The sequence below is a fragment of the Miniopterus schreibersii genome (genome assembly GCF_964146895.1).
Source record: "Miniopterus schreibersii genome assembly, chromosome: 20".
Classification (NCBI taxonomy): Eukaryota; Metazoa; Chordata; class Mammalia; order Chiroptera; family Miniopteridae; genus Miniopterus; species Miniopterus schreibersii.
The window spans coordinates 14,033,392-14,051,488 of NC_138122.1; the positions used below are offsets into that span (position 1 = coordinate 14,033,392).

General features: G+C 39.1%; 1 protein-coding gene across 5 annotated transcripts in view; it reads right to left on the minus strand.

Moving 5' to 3' along the window:
* Positions 1-18,097, minus strand: part of SPECC1L (sperm antigen with calponin homology and coiled-coil domains 1 like) — a 109,319-nt gene that overhangs the window by 79,460 nt on the left and 11,762 nt on the right. For 4 of the 5 annotated variants that reach the window (XM_081122859.1, XM_081122857.1, XM_081122861.1 and 1 more), the window contains exons 2-3: positions 8,140-8,329; positions 2,980-3,133 (exon numbers count right to left, since the gene is read on the minus strand). In XM_081122859.1, the coding sequence (XP_080978985.1) occupies positions 2,980-3,133; positions 8,140-8,292 (307 nt within the window). In that variant the 5' untranslated portion in view covers positions 8,293-8,329. Of the gene's footprint in view, positions 1-2,979; positions 3,134-6,230; positions 6,320-8,139; positions 8,330-18,097 lie in introns of those variants that run through there. The other variant, XM_081122860.1, reaches the window with a different exon arrangement.

Below are 18,097 nucleotides of genomic sequence, written 5' to 3' on the forward strand. Positions count from 1 at the left end.
AGATGATGCTAAGTGAAACATATGAGGAGGAAGGAAGAGCAGTAAAGGAGAAATATGAGCAGGCAGTGAAGTGAAAATAAAAAAGCCCTACATTCAGAGAGTAAGATCTAGATCTCTGTAAAAACAGTGAAGAGATAATAAACCAGTAACCGATTTCAAAGGCACAAGTAACAGGATTGGTAGAAACAAATGCAAATGGAGGCCAAAGAGGAAAAGGACTGGTGAAACATTTCCCCCCAATATTTATTCCCTCCCCCATTTCTGTAACTCATACCATCATCTTTCTTAACTAAACCAAAAACCAGGCTAAGAAATAAAAGAAAAGAATGAGAGACAAAAAGGAAGGAGCCAGTAATGAGGGAAAGAGCTGATAATGTCTCAAAAGTAAAAGAGAGGTAAAGAAACAAGAAGAAAGGGAGAGACAGACGTGGAAGAAGAAGAAAGGCTCCCCTTCTGGGATTATTGTGACAAGTGAGTAGATAAGAATCTGAGGTACAGCCCGGCCGGGTGTGGCTCAGCGGTTGAGCGCTGACCTAGGATCCAGGCGATCGGGGTTCGATTCCCAGTCAGGGCATATGCTCATGTTGTGGGCTGCAGCAGATCAATGACTCTCTCATCATTGATGTTTCTATCTACCTCTCTCCCTCTCCTTTCCTCTCTCTGAAATCAATAAAGATATATTTAAAAAAAAGAAAAAAGAATCTGAGGTACAAACAAGTGAACAGACAAGGGAAGACATGGGGAGTAAGTAAAGGTAGAGCAGATAAACTGAAGAATTAAGGATGTCGCCATGAGCTCAACTGTGTCCCCCAAATTCACATGCTGAAGCCATAACCCCCAGCACTTCACAATGCAACTGTACTTGGAGATATAGTAATTAATGTAAAAAGGTCATTAAGTTAATTAACATAGGGTTATTAGGGTGGGCCCTATACAATAGGATGGTGTCCTTATAAGACGAGGGTATTAGGACACAGACACAGATAGAAGGATGGCCAGGTAAGGGCACAATGAGAAGGCAGCCATCTACAAGCCAAGCAGAGAGGCCTCAGAAGAAATCAAACCTGCTGACACCTTGATCTCAGACTTCCAGTCTTCAGAATAGTGAGAAACTAAATTTCTATTGTTTAAGCCAGCCAGTCTGTAGTATTTTGTTATGGCAGCCTAGTAAACTAATACTGATTCAGGGAAGTGATAACTGAATTTAGTCTTGCGAGAGCAGATGGCATTGGTCAGCAGGAAACCACATGTGCAAATACATGGGATCTTGCCCAACAAATTCTAAAGGCTGGAAATAGGAAGAGATACAGATGGCATTAGAATATTTAATTTCCATTTAACCACACAACAGAGTATGTCATTTCCTTCTTACCACACAAACTCGAGTGTTAAATGTGGTGACGATCCCAAACTTGAGAGTAAAAGACCTAAGGTTTGATTCTTGCTTCACCACTAGCTTTGTGGCCTGGTACAAAATGGGCACCCAATATTTACTAAGCAAATGAAACACAGCCTAGGGCAAGATACTTGAGCTTTCAATGCAGAACTTTCTCATCTCTAAAATGAGGATAATAGCCTCTACCTCATAGGGCTAAAGTGAGGATGAAATGGAATAATGCCTGGAAAGCACAAACTTACAGGTTTCCTCCTGATAATCATACCACACTGCCATTACAATGAACAGCGGGGCACCATCTGGGAAGGAAGGAAGAATCCGCAGAAGGTTAAAGCCGGAGAGAGGACAGTAGGTAAACCTGGGCTAGGAAAAAGTCTAATACACACAAGAAGGGCTAATAGCCTAAATAATGGTAATAAAAGATCTGATATGATTTTTGCCAATTTGCTTTCGAAACTCTATTATAAACACACAATGTTACATTTTTTAGACGTTTTAAGGTTTCTTTCCATAAGGGTAAAATTAAAATATGACAGCACTACTCCTTGGACTATAGGATGAGTTAATTTATGGATTCTATCAAATCTAAAAACAAACTGCTACAAATGAATGAAAAATGAATGGTAGCACCTGAATGAATGGATCTAGGCACTGATCACCAAAAGCTGCTAACATCAGGAAAGAGAGACAACCAGAAATGACGCGCCTCCTGCAGATGGACAACTACCACCTATGAAGGAGTCCTGGGGGGAAAAAAGGAACCTGAATTTGTCCCTTCAAGGCCCTAGAGCCAATGACATTTAAAGTACACAGAGAGAACAAAGGAACATAGTCAAGGACAACATGGGGATGTGACAAATCTAGACCATGGAAAACTCTATGGGTCAAACAACCAGTTTCCATAAAAATTAAATTGCAAGAGAAAGGGGGCCAAGCCCATTAAAAAGAAAAAAGACTTAAGAGAGACACATCACCTACTGATCTTAAATGAATCTTGTTTCAATCAGCCAATAAAAATATGTATCCATATTTATTAACAGTTGGAAATTTATTTACTTATTTTTAAATGTGTTTTTGATTTTAGAAAGAGAGAGAAAGGTCAATTGGCTGCTCCTGCACACTTCCCACAACCCAGGCATGTGCCCTGACTGGGAATTGAACCAGCGACCTCTTGGTGCCCAGGATTACACTCAACCAACTGGGCCACGCTGGCCAGGGCAGATAGTAAAAAATTTAAACACTTATTGAATAATTTATGATTTAAGGAATGATTGATTATTTTAAGAACTGATAATGGTATTGTGACTATATTCTCTTTTAAATCCTTAATTTCAAAGATAATGAAATATTTGTGGGTGAAATTACAGGATGTCTGGAATTTACTTCAAAATAATAAGGGAGAAAAGGTGAGTGTCAAGGAGTTAAGACTGGCCAGCAGTTGATAAGTCTGATGAGTATATGGGTTGAAATACCAGTTTACTTTTGTACATGTTTGAATTTTCTATGGAATCTCCTGATACCACTGCACTCTGCCTAGTCAAACAAAAAGGTGAATCAGCTCTGAGACTGAACACTACGCATACCTGTGCTAATTTTGGATTTGTTCTCCAAGGTGGTCATGGCAGGGGCAGATGCTGAAGATGCTGCGGAAGGGCAGGTGCTTTTCTTTCCTTTAACACCATTAGTCACTGTCACCCCTCCAGCCATTCCAGCTAAAAGGTCATCACTGCTCTTGGTCTGCAAGCAATATAAAATCAAAATAAATTGACTAGATGAAGCAAGATTAAATATTTTCAGACTAAACAAAACTCTTGACTTATATTGAGTTCAAAAGTTCTACAAAGACTTTCTAACAGTTAGCAAGCGGTGTATCATACTGTGCAGAATTTCTCAACTGGTTTATAAACAATCACACTTCTTTTTAAAATATAGAAATCATATATGTAATAAAAACTTATATGAAAGCCAGGCATGGTCCTGACTGGGAATCGAACCAGCAACCTCTTGGTACTTGGGATGATGCTCAATCAATTAAGCCACACTAGCCAGGGCAAGTATTCAGCCTTTAAAAAGGAAGGAAATTCCAACACATTCTACAATGTGGATGAACTTTGTGAACATTATTACACTAAACGAAATAAGCCAGTCACAAAAAGACTAATATTGTATGATTCCACTCAAGTGAGATACTGAGAATAGTCAGATTTACAGAGGCAGAAAGTCGAATGGTGGTTGCCAGGAACTAGGGGAGGGAGGAATGAAGAGCTGTTGTTTAATGGGGATAGAGGTTCAGTTTGGGAAGACGAAAAGGTTCTGTAGATGGTGATGATGGTTGTTCAACAGTGTGAATGTGCTTAATGCCACAGAACTGTACACTTAAAAATGGTTAAGATGGTAAATGTTACGTGTATTTTACCGCAAAAATAAAAATGGAAAAAGACACCACAGCAGAAAAAATGGGTAACTGATTTGAACAGGTACTCACAAAAGAGGATATTAGAATGTCTACTAAACACATAAGATATGAAATGGCACTTAATCTCACTGACAGTAATACAAATGCAAATTAAAGCCACTGAAATCCCCCTACACAAACCTGGTTAAAATTAGGAGTAACATAAGTGCAGGTAAGAATGTGAGGCAACCAGGAGTATAAACTGATAATCACTTTGAAAAATGATTTCATCCTATACCTATTAAAGCTGAATACTATACACCCTATGACTCAGTAATTTCACTTCTAGTTATAAAGCCAACAGAAACAGGTGCACATGTGTATTAAAAGATATGTATAAGAATGTTCGTAACAACATTATTCATAATAGATAGAAAATGGAAACTCCAGATGTCCATCACAGAATAGGTGAATAATTTATAGTATATTCATCTCATGAATTAGTAACCAGCAATGAAGAAGAAGGCACTGCTGCTACAGGCAACAATATGGATGAGTACCATGACCATAATGCTGAGTTAAGGAAATCAGATGCACATAAAAAGAACACAGTATATAATTATATTTATATTTAAAAAAATAAAAAACTGGCAAAATTTATCTCTGGTGCTTTAGGATGGCAGTTACTCCTGAAGAAGACAAGAAGGGCAATGATTGAAAGGGGGACACATAGGAGGCACTGAGGTGCAGGTTTGCTCTGTTTCTTACTGGGTGGTGACTACAGAGTATGTCCCTTCTATAGTGATTCACTAAGCTCAACACGGATGCTTTGTGAACTTTTTTGGATATATGTTAAACTTCAAAAAAAAAGTGAAAACAAAACAAAAACAACTGTGCACTTCCCAACTTGGCTTTTACGTGAAACTACTTGCAGACTCTCTGCAGTGTTTCCTGATGTCTCTTAATATCTGTTACACTATTCTATAAATACTTGTGCATCCCCACATGTAAACATCCTCCATCAGCAGCAATCCAAAAAATGAAATTAATGAAGGAATAGCCTTTTAGCCACTTTTTAATAACAGACGCAAAATACAAATCATATGGTTAAAACAGTCCAGATACAAATAATGAAATACTACAACCAAGGTATATACATGCTTCTCAAGATAAAGTCCAAGTTTCACAGTCTGCATCTTTACCTCAAAATTTAAGATTAGTTAGCCCTGGCCAGGTAGCTCAGTTGGTTAGAACATCATCCTGATAAGCTAAGGTTCCGGGTTCAATTCCCAGTCAGGGTGCATACAAGAATCAACCAAAGAATGTATAAGTGAGGAGAGCAACCAATCAGTGTTTCTCTCCCTCCTCCCCCTTTCGATCTCTAAAATCAATTTAAAATTTTTTGAAAATTTAAGATTGGTTTTAAAATTTTACCTTTCAAGTATTTAGATAGATTCTAACTGAACTAAAGCTTATTAATTCCCATCTACCAATCTTTAGAAAACAATATTCTCATCAGTAAAATGAGTAAGTATATTACTTCTACCAGGATGAACATGAACACCTGAGCAGTGTGTGAAACCTGAAAAGTGTAGGCATGTAGGAAACCATCTCTACATGGAAAATAATCTTTTCTACTGGCTGTGACAAAGAAGAATTAAGCATATCAAGACCCCAAGACAGATGTCACAGGTACTGACAATAGTGAGAACAACTTCCCCCAAACTCACTGGAAATAGCAGTAGTGCTTCATTTTATTATTTGCAAAAGCTCCAATCAGCAATGAGGTGCTCTAGATCAAAGGGTCCTTTTCTATACCACTTAACTAGATCTAGCCTCAAACAATATTTGCAATGAGAGAGGTAAAGAAAGCCATATCCCAGTACCCTGCCACTATAAAGAAAAGTGTCATGAACACTGCATAGTGACCTACACAATACTGTGGGTGTCCACATGAGAGGATGAGTATGTATGCAGTGTTTAAATAATTAAAAGCCAAACACTTCATTCATCTGGTTAATCATCAATGCTCCATCACAGTTACAGGAATTCAAGTTGTGGGGCAGTATCTATATGATGAAGAACCACAGTGGAATATGAAGAGAAAAATAAAATAACACTTAAGTTTGTGGGTCTCCAAGTCCTTTTAGTTTTTTTTCAATTTTTCTGTTCACTGTCAGTTTTCTTCTTTCCTTCTGTGTCTTCTTACTTTAATTTTTATTCAAGACTTTCTTCTCCTCTCTTAAGTAAAAGCAATTGCTCCAGTCCAGGTAAAGTGCTCCCAAATAGCTTCATCTCTTCAATGACCCTCCCCACTACACACACACAGAACTTACTTAAACAAACCAGCCAACACAGCAGAGCCAAAGCTACGGACAGCTGGCATGTGCTGTCACACAACAGGCATACAGTTCTGCTTTACAATGAAAAAGTACTCACTGTTCAAGACTCACTGTTCAAACTACTTGCAACTCCGGATCCAAGCCTCAGACGGTCTGCCACGCCTGCACAGTATACACTCCATTGTAAACCTTCAAAGACACTGCCTGCCACTGATAAGGAGGCAACAGAAGAAAGGCAGCAGTGCAAATCCAAAGTCAATGTTTCAACCTGTTCTTCCAGTCAGGTAAATAACAGGTCACACAGGCATTCCACTCCAAAGACAGCCCCAGAAACTGAGTAACCAGTTAGGTCAGAAAATGTCAGCTATCTTACATGAAAGAGGAGCAGCACTGCCACGGAAATAATTCATGGTGTTGATTCAGGCTAACGGAAGTAGGGCAAAAGGCTACTCCTGGTACCATCCCTTAGGCCACAGGATGACACCAGCAGCTCATTAGGGCAATAGCAAGGAGAAAATCTGGGGGCATCTCCAAGCCCATGGAGTAAGTCTAGGTTCAGTTTCAACAACCCTGGAGTAGAAAAACCAGCATTTCCTGCTAGATCTTTTAACACATATAAGGAAGTCCCTCACCAGCTGTTCCTGGAGGTACTTCGAAAAATAATTAAGCCTCGATCTATCAAAGTCCTGCACAGACAAAAGGCTTTTAATGGATCATGTTTCAGGTAGGGCTTGGTTTCTCCCTATCAGACTAGCAGAAACACTCTCCAGGTTTTCTCCACTGAGTCAAAATCCAAAACACCACATCCCTAAAACAAACAAGCAAAGAACAAAGAAATGCATTCTGGGCTGGGGAAGGCTGGAAGAAGACGACTGTGTGAATCTCTGTGCAATGACATAAGACTTGACCTGGAGCCACCTTGTCCCTTGGATAGTCCAAACCAACATAGACACTGAGAACACCCAGGGAAAACTTACTTCCTAGAGAGGAGTTTCTAGACTGAACCAATAAAAATGCTACATTTACTAAACACTTGCTGTGTGCCAGACCATGTATTAATCGCTTTCATATATTCTCCTCATTTCATCCTGACCATGGCCCTATAAAGCACATACTAAACCCACGTCTGTCTGCTCCTGAAACCCAGGATCTAATGCAACTATTTTCAACCTTTTTCATCTCGTGGCACATATAAACTAATTACTAAAATTCTGTGGCACACCAAAAAATATATTTTTTGCCGATGTGACGAAATACCAGATGGCTATCGTTGTGCTGGCTGTTGTCATTTTTTTATTTGACAATCTTAAGGAAAAAGAGGTCAATGCCCAACTAAACAGATATTGCATGTTTTAAAAATTCTTGCAGTGCACCAGTCAAAAATTGCTGATCTAATGAATCACTATCCTACACTAACAAGAACTAAGCCAGCCTATAAAGGAGCGTAAAGAAAATTAGATTCACCCCATTTTAACTAGAATTAATACTGGATGAGTTGTCAGAAAAAGAGTAAGTTATGGGAAGGGGGTGGGGCGGGAATAAAAACCCCTGCTGGTCATCCTTTAAGACCCAGCATAAACCTTCTGGCTAGAAACAGTATTTTCCTACTTGAAACTGCTAACACTGTTTTCCTGCTCTCCCAGGGCATCTAATTTTTTTTTGGCATGTATTTTAGTTACTCTGCATGTGATTCAACTCCATCCATTACTTCACAAGCTCCTTGAAGGCAGACTCTACCTCCAGCTCACACCAACACAGAGCCTTGCACTAAGCAGACGCTCAATGATTTGTTTCACAAATAAGCCTACTATTTGGTTTCATTCATAAAGACAAACCATACATACCAGTTGAGTCCACCAGACTGTGAACTCTATTCAAAGGCTATGTGTTCCCAGCACCAGTAGAGGGCGAACCCTAAATAATGCTTCCTTAATAAATCAAACATCATATTAAGATCCACGCCACCTAAAAATCCATCACATAGTCAAACATCGCCACATTAATACCTTTGACAATGATGCTGCTGTTCCAGGTTTTACAAGTTTGCCTCCTGCAGATGCTGAAGAACTGTTTTCAGGTTTAGTTTTTTCTACTGTTTGCGTTTTGCTTATCCCAGACACTTTAGGCACTGAGCCAACACTCCTGCTTGCTTTCTTCATTCTGGGCTGCCTCTTCGTGATACATTTACAAGCAAATCTGTGGAAAGAAATGGTATACTGAGAACAAAACTGAAAGAAAGCACCTTAGAAATTTGTTTTTGAAGAACTGTACCATGCAATAAATAAAAATGTTTGAAAGCTTGATGTAGCTACAGAAAATAAAAGTTGAAAAATTATTAGACTTGTTAATGCACCCTATTTGCAAGGCTTCCTTCTTAAATATTACTAATTTTAAATTATTTTGTGCATTCTAATTCTATCAGTAAAAATAACATCCTAGATCACTAATAGAACTGGGTATAATAGTGTACATTATTAATGAAGCAATAATCATCCTTGCACTTGAGAATTAGCCATTTTGCAGGTATCTAGGGGTGATCATACTTTCCAAATTACCCAGCATAGGTACTAATTACCATGGTATTTAATATAATAATCTATCTTTCTTTAGAGCAGAAAATTATTACCAGGTCTAAATCAGTATGTACTAAGTTATAGCAGTAAAATTCTTAACTAAAATCATATTAATTTTTAGATACCTATTTTTTAATTTTAAATAATTATTTATTAGGCATGGGCAGACACAACTGCTCTCCTTTATAGAAATAACCCTGCTTTTAGAAGGCTGCAGTCTGGGTGGCCAGAACTCTAACCAGGATGTTCCAGTACTCAGGCTCCTCAGAACAGGATTTATAGCTCCAGGAGTCCTGCCTATAGCTAATTACACATCCACAGCCACACAGGACGCTTGAGTTTCCTTTACATGGTTGAGGATATCATATAATTAAAGCCCCTGACGAAAACAAATAAAGAGCCATCTCTTACCTTCCACATATGGTACATAAAATAGTATTTAAAAAATCAAACCACAGACACTTAAAAGTGGAAAATATCTTGGAGGCTACTTATAGGAAATCTCACATGCAACATCACTGACAAAAAAACTAGTTATAAGCTCTACTGTTGGAGGATAATGACAACTAAAAAGTTATGAAGCAAATCATTTCCTTAACATTCACTGAACACTTTTGTGCCATGACAAGACAAATACCAATTCTCTGGGAAGCTAGTCAGACAAGGCATAAACAAATACATGAATATATAAAGATGATTAAGAAAAAATTCTACTTTCAAGGAGCTCACAGTCTAGTGAAAAAATGAGATACATAAATGAATAGTGAATAGGTCACCACCCTTTATAAATTCTACTGAAAAAACAAGGTAAGTACAGTTGACCAGTAAACAACACAAGGGTTACGGATACCAACCCCCCATGCGACAAAAAAAACTGAGTATAATTATAGTCAGTCTCTCCGCCTCTACAGATTCCCACTCACAGATGGAAAATACAGTTGACCTTGAACAAAAAGGGGTTTGAATTTCATGTTAACAATTTAAATAAAAACTGAAAAAATCCCTTGTATAAGTGGGCCAGTACAGCTCAAACCCGTGTTGTTCAAGGGTAAACTATGTGTGTGTACAAGCACAATAGGAGCAGAAAGATCTACTCCCCAGTTCTGTCTTTGGAGAATAGGGTGGGAGGTATGCCTCCTCATAGAGGCGTGGAAAAGCACTGGGCTAACCTGCAGAACTCTATGGACCTGGGTCTGGCTAGAATACAGAAATGTCCACGTGAGGACTGGTGGGGAAGGGCTTAGTGGGATGGGCAAGGCCTGGCTTTTGTCTGACACAGGACAGCAAACCAAAGACGGATTAAAGGTAGTGTGCCCTACATCAGATTTGTAGTTCCTAACGATGAACCTGGTGCTGTTGAGGATGGGCTAAAGGGGCAAAGAATGGGGAGCTCAGGTACGAGGCAACTGGAATGGCATCTCAATCCCTGTAATTCCTTTCCTCTAACCTGAATCTAAGCTCTACAGTAAGAACAAAAGTACCACTCTTCACCCCACAGCTCTCCCAGACCTGAAGACCACTACAAGGCTTCTCTAAGTCTACCCTTTTCTCATGTCAGACCCACAAATCCCCAGCCACTCTTCCAGATTCCACACCATCTGTGTTCATCAACATCATGGTATGCAGGCCCGTTGCAACTGAGCACAGATACTAGACAGATTTGGTCTGGCAAGCAGAGTTCAGCATGACTATTACATCTCTCTTTCTAGACACTGAGCTTCTCTTAACTTAATCTAAGAAAGAACCTTGCTTTTCTAGAAGCTACCAGATACTTGCAAGTCTTTTACACACCAATTGCTGCTAAACTGAATATTTTATTATGAAAATTTTCAAACACACAGAATTGAATAAATTATACAGTAAATACCCCCACTTTTCTCTCCTTTCCATTGTTCTGTAATTTATATTCTAAAAAACCTATACATGTATCTGTTAAAATTTTCATTTGGTCAGATTCAGCTCAAGGTCCCACCCTTTGGGATATTTTTAAATTCTGACTTTGACTTGAAACTCATTCATTCTCCCTCTAACAAGCGCTGTCTTCAGTCTAAGTAACTTAAGCACTCAGGATCCGCACCTACCATAAAAGGAGGTTGGAATCTAAGGATTCTCAAAAGTACCTTCTAACTCCAAAAACCTCCTAATTAAATATAATTCATGTAACTTCTAGTGATATTACGTATATAGGACAAAGCAATAAGGCTGTGATGTACCACTAGAACCTCCCTCCCAGTCCCAGAGCAATAGCATAGCGCTAAACTTACAGTCAAGAGAGCTGGGTTCCAGCTCCTGCTTTGACATACAAGCTATGTGACAGTGGGCAAATCACTCAAATCACTTTATCACTTCATATCTTTGCCCACTCTGTTTCCTCTCCTATAAAGAGGAGTTGATAAAACCTAACTTATAGAGTTCTTGTACAAAATAACATAATTAAACCAAGAACAAGAACAAGAATCCTGACATACTTAATCCAGAAGTTATTTCACCAGGGCTCAAATGTCAGAAAAATAGTGCAATAATCCAAAATCAAGGACGGCAATTTATTTCAGTGATTCAGAAACTCCACTCTCCCAAACCATCCACCCATGAAAACATACCAATCAAGCTTCAGAAATAATGCCAAAAGGACCTTAAGAATTTACCTTACCTGTCATTATATGTCTGATCAGATCTGTATCACAGGGCAAGTTACGTAACCTCTCTGAAATCTCAGTTTCCTCATAAGTAAAATGGGCTGGTAAACATACCACCTACCCTGCCTTAAAGAAATGTTGAGAGGATTAAATAAAATAACGAACCTCAAATGCTTAGCAGGGTGGCAGCCCACAGTAAAGACAGAATAAATGAAACCTATCATAATTTATAGAACACACGCTACATGCCCCAAGTATGACTAATGCCTTATTAAAATAAAAGCAACTCAAAAGACACTTTGTAAGAGAAACTCTTTATAATAAGAAATGACTAAAGATTGTTTTTACTTACTACTTATATTAAATTACATACTGCAGTGCACAGATGTCAACAGACAACACTTGCTTCTGGTTCTTTCCCACTGAAAATTATATATCAGGAAATACTGAAAATATACAGTAGGGCGCTCACTAGAACAATAATCAAGAGACCTGGATTGTGGTCACAGGCCTGACGTCTGCATGACTGTGAGCCAGTCATGCTAACTCTGAACCTCGTTTATAAGGCGAGGAGGGTGTGTTAGGATCTTCCTTTCAGAAATTCAAAAATTCTATTTTACAATTTATGCCCTCAGAACCAGAAATCAAAACCTTTTTTAAAAAGGAAATTGCTTATTAGTTATGATTTTTTATGCCTATCAATATCCCATTAAAAATCCAAAAAGGGTTTTGACCCAATCAATCTAAATACATTTCTCTCTCTTATTTCACACACTCCATATTTAAGATTAGGGAAAATGTTAGAATTATAAACCAAGAACAGACTTAAAACACTGAGGAGAAGGAATCACACAGTCAAGAAAAAACAAATTTAGCAAATTAGCTACATTACAGTCAGTAAATAAATGTTGCTAAATTAATCAAAACCAATAACCAATCTGATAAAAGCATGTGTACTACAGAAAACAAACAAAATATTGAAAAGATTCAATTAAAAAATGCTTTAATTAAATAAATCATAATGCACTAAACTGACCCTATACTGAATTCCTCAACATATACATGTTTTTAATCTTACTTGTTATGAATTATAACATACAATCAGAAAAAGTGCATTTAAATGTGTACATTTTAAAGGCAGACTTACAGGAGTGGGACTTCATTGAAAAAGTCAAGGCTTACTCAGAGGAAAAGCTTGAGCCCTGTAATGTCAAAAAACAAAAAACCAAAAAAACACCTTGTACTTGTGGAAGTGGGTTTGTATTCAAGGTGCACAAAAGAGACAGGAAGGCAAGAGAAGCCAGGTGAGATGCCATCAGGTGTGTGATTCTCTGCTTAGTCTGAATCCACATACAAAAGTCCATTACTGCTCAAAATACTTCAATTCTTATTGACAATTTTAAATGCTTACTTTTATTATAACATGATATTGACTCATTTTTAAGACAGATTTTATTTCATGCCTAAAATTAGGTATGAAAAATTAGGGTGTGATTATCAACTACTAATGCACATTTAACATGGTAGTTCTGTTTCCATAAATCAATAACGCAAATGGCTTACTGAGGAAAGATGGCATTTGGATCTACCTCTCCTCCTCCAGCCCTGTGAAGGAAGAAACTTCACTGGTGTCCTCTCCTTATTCTTAGGGGTGCACTCCTCTAACCACCTTCATGGTCACAGGAGGAGGAAAAAGAAGCTCCTCCATGATTTCCACCCTCTTTCCCTTACAGCTACCTCCTTCCTGCGTGGCCACACTCTGTAAGGGGCCTGGAAGGAAAATAACAAAAGAAAGGCCGTGCTGTTCAACCATACCCAAGTAGACACTAAAGTTAGTGATGAGGTGATGGTAAGCCAGGAGAACACAGCTCCAAGTAGAAGCATGGAAGCAAAATCAGACTGTACTGTAATGGGAAGAAAAGTTGAGTAGGTGATGAAAGAGAAGAACTTTTCAAAAATTTGGCTTTGTGAGCCTTGGCTGGTGTGGCTCAGTTGGTTGGAGCACTGTCCCATGTACCAGTCCCAGGTTCGATTCCTGGTCAGGGCATGTACCCAGAGGCAACCCATGGATGTTTCTCCCTCCTTTTCCCTCCCTCCCTCCCTCCCTCCCTCCCTCCCTCCCTTCCTTCCCTCCTTCCTTCCCTCCCTCTCCCCCCCCTCTCCCTCCCCCCCTTCCTCTCTCTCTAAAATCAATAAAAAACATATCCTCAGGTGAGGACTTAAAAAAAAAATTTTGGCTTTGTGAAAGAGTCAGAGAGTAATGAGGAAGTTGAGACACTGTCAATGTTGCTATTGTTTAAATACCAGACAAGCTGCCTGGAGACTGCCGTCTGGCCAGTGGGGAAGGCCCAAGCTGCACCAACACTAGCACATTTGATTCTCATAATGGCCCTACATGGTTGGAAAGGAGGAAAAAACCTGAGGTTAGTAGCTTGCCCAAAGTCTGAGCTCTTTCTTCTAAACTACAACTACTGGTAATAGGATGCTAGAAAAAAGAAATTAATTATCAAGCAACAAAAATTCAAAAGCACAACCCCATTTCCACTAGTTCTGGCCACAGAAAAGCCCACTCATACTAATTTACGATTATTCTCTATTACTCGGCAAGATTTAGCACAAGGAAATATTTAGACACAACTAGTAGCTCCCTGGATTTTTCAGACTTAGAACCATAAGTCTCCTTTCTTACTACTTTCCAAAGAATAAAACAAAAAACCTAATCTCATACCAAGATCTCTTCAGATCCATTTCTGGAGATCTCTCTTTGTAATACAAGCTGCTAAAAGGCCGTTAAACTACTAACAATACTTAACATTCCAGACAAGTGACAAGGGTGGAAAGGGACAGCCTAAAAGAATTTCTGGCTACAGTACACAAATGATTATTCCAGATTTAGTCCAAAACAAATTGGTTCCCAAAGTTCAAAATCCCAGAATGCAAGAAATTTTGAGTCTCCTCTGGCTACTCCCTTCTCAGCCAAGGTTTCTGAATATTTATAAAAAGAAAACGTTTATTCAGTATCCTTGTAAACCATGGCTTTATGCTCAGATTTTTGGCAGGCAGTTTTAAACTCGCACAATACTGTATTCATAAAATAAACTGTCGACCATATTTTTAATTTAAAATATCAATTTTATGTATTTGTATATTTATAACAAACTCTGATTTGAAATACAAAAATGAAACATTTTCTTTTGTATTTCACTAGCCATTGAAGTGTATCACTAAAAATCCTTTAAAAATAATAAGCCTAAAATTTTAACAAGAGAATTTTTTTGCCAATGGCACAAAGAATGTCTTGCTAAACCAATCATTCAATCCTTTGTTTATCTGAGGACATAGGTATGATCATCAGGTCCACTGTAAAAAGGATAACCAGAGCTGGCAAATGCTAGAGCAAGGGTCTGAAGAGGTGTAACTCCAAATCCCACATCATTCATCATTCCACCACAGCTCGGCAACTCCCTGGGTTAACTTTCTTTATCTCAAGAGGTGGCCTGTACAGTGAGACTACAGGGGGCTTTTGGGGTGCTCTGTCTTCAGAGACATATAAAAGAGATGTATCTCGGCTTACCAAAGTCCCTCCTCTCCGTCCCCCCACCCCTGCCAGCCCTGCTTGGCCTCTTTCTGTGCCAGAAGAAGTACAGCTGGGTAAGTATAAGCCTCCTGATGTTCTCCCTGCTTTCAATCCTCCCGCACCACAACAACTTCTCCACACTCTGAAGCACAAAGCCCACCCCGCCACTCCCCTCTCAGGCAATGCCTCAGGCCTACCTCAGACCAAATGCCTCAGTGACCAACAGGCTGTCCTCCACAGGCCCGGCTCCCAGGCACTCTCCCCACTTAGTTTCCTGTTTTACACACAGACATAGCGACTCTCTTTCAAATACCCACATTTCTACTCCTATAGGTCCCTATCCCTGAAAGCCCATTACCATCTTCTTGGCTGACATGTCACATCAAGATTCAACTCAAGCCTGGCCAGGCGTGGCTCAGCGGTTGACCTAGGATCCAGGTGATTGGGGTTTGATTCCCGGTCAGGGCACATGCCTGGGTTGCGGGCTCAATCAATGACTCTCTCATCATTGATGCTTCTATCTCTCTCTCTCCCTCTCCTTTCCTTTCTCTGAAATCAATAAAGATTAAAAAAAAAAGATTCAACTCAAATGCCATATCCTTAGTCCCTGACTTTTCTAGATGGAGTTAGCCTCTCCTCTCTGGCACTTGTACCACAGCACTCACCTCACTGCAGTTTATCCAGGTAACATTTGGGGCATACTTAGACTAAAAAAGTATTCACTATTTATCTGAAATTCAAAATAATTGGGTGTCCTGTATTTTATCTGACAATCCTAGCCCTGGCACACAGATCCTCAAACAGGGAGAAAAGGAAAGGTAGTGGTAGAGAAGGGAGTAACAGGACACAAGGAATAATATACAAAGTGAACCATGACAAAAAAAGACGGGAAGAAGTCTTGTGCCATAACCAGCAATAATGTTAAATCTGAATCCCCTTGCTTGACAGTCAGTCCTCCACAAACAGCCTGACCTACAATTCTAAAACCACCCTCTGGGACTCCCTCCCCTCCAAACAGCTTAAGTTTAGCGCAGCAGGTCTGTTTCACTTTCATGAAACTATCAACCCTGTGCCAGTCACTCTACCTGGTTCATGCAGCTCATGCCAACTGCATGAAGCTCTTGCTTATTACTCCCCCAACTCCAATGTCCACTCATTGGAAACTCCCTCCTCCTTCAAAGACAATTTCAAAGGACAGGTCCACTCAAGTCCTCTTGAAGCCCAGCTCAGAGGAGCTGTGTTTCCCAATACCCATATTCATACTTGTCTCCCCCACTCATGAAGCCCGCAGCACTTAGACTGTAACTCTTCTAGCACTTATCAGTATACCTTCAGAGGACAGTGTGTACAGACTTCTCCCACAGGCCTCACTCAGAATGCAAATGCTGCACACAGGAGTCAACGCAAGGCAAGGCCAGGGTCTTAAGTATATTATTCAATAATTACATAGAGAATGGAACCAAAACTAGAAAAACAGACAAAATCATGATGTGAATAGCCCAAATCACTGCTGAAAAGGACATGTGTGTCAGAAGGAAATCCCAGTAAACTCTTTCTAGACACATGAGTTAATCACCTGTTAAACAGTTCACAGTCTAACTGTTAAAGACATCCTGTGACGGAGCGGAGAATTTCCATTTCCTCATCACTGGGGGGATGAGGGTGTAAGAGGGAGGAAGAGGAAAACGGTGGAAAGCACTTCCTTCTGAGTTCAAAATGTCACGGTCCACACTTCCTTATTAAAATGCTGAGACACATCATATAACTCAATTACACTGATTCTGCTGCTACCAATTCAAGATCAGACTGTTCGTCTTTACTGCCTGAGTAATATATTGTAAGTTCAAGCAATAAAGCTTAATTTCATGTCAGAATTTCAACAGAATATAACCCATCAGGTATTAATAGAACATGTAAAATAAATGTTTCTTTCTTATGAGTCATTCTAATTTTAAAAAAGTAAAATTTCAGAATATTACATGATGTTAACAAACTTTGAATTTCAGTAAGAGGTTACTACTAGTAGCAGGTGTTAAGAATAACAAACTACCATACAAATGTCACAGCAGCTTACTCCCAACTTAGCAGATGGGAGTCTTCAAAATTTCTATGTTCAAAACATTACCAAAGCACTATACACATATGTATGTCTCTGAGAATACTGCCTATCTACTCTGATTTACTGAATAAATGAGTACAAGCATAACTTGGAGATACTGATGGTTGGTTCTAGACCACCGAAACAAAGTGAATGTCACAATAAAGGGAGTCGCATGAATTTTTTAGTTTCCCAATAGCATATTTGTTTACACTATACAAAAAAAAGTTGCTACTAGACTGAGTATAGCAAAATTTCAGAATATAAGATCAGTGTACAAAAATCAACTGTATTTCTACATTATAGCAATGAACAACTGGAAAATGAAAATTTTAAAAATAGTATTTAGAATAACAACAAAGTATATGAAATACTTAGAGGTAAATCTGACCCAAAAAGGTGAAAGAGCTGTACACTGAAAACTACAAAATACTGCTGAGATAAATTAAAGATCTAAATAAATTGAGAGATACAACATGTTCATGAGTCAGAAGAGTCAATATTGTTCGGAAGTCAATTCCCCAAAACTTTATCTACAGATTCAACACAATTCAAATCAAAATTCCAGCAGGGCCCAGCCAGGTGTGGCTCAGAGGTGGAGCATCGACCTAGGATCCAGGAGATCACGGTTCGATTCTGGGTCAGGGCACATGCCCGGGTTGCAGGCTCAATCCCCAGTCAGGGGCATGCAGGAGGCAGCTGATCAATGACTCTCTCATCATTGATGTTTCAACTCTCTTTCCTCTCCCTTCCTCTCTCTGAAATCAATAAAGATATATTTAAAAAAAGAAAAATCCAGCAGGCTTTTTTGTAGAAATGCAAAGGGCCTAGAATTGATAGTAACTGTTGAAGCTGGGTGGTAACATCACCACTGGTGTTTCATTATATCATTTTCTCGGGTGTGTATATGTTTGAAATTTTCCAAAATGAAGAAGTATTTTGCACACATAAACACAAAATATCCTTCCTTTAAAATTTTCTAGTACTGTGTTCAGTTCTAGACCACCACCATAAGGAGAGAATCTAATAACCAGCCTATCTCCAGTCCAGAGGGCTCTAGAAAAAACTCAAAGAAGAGAG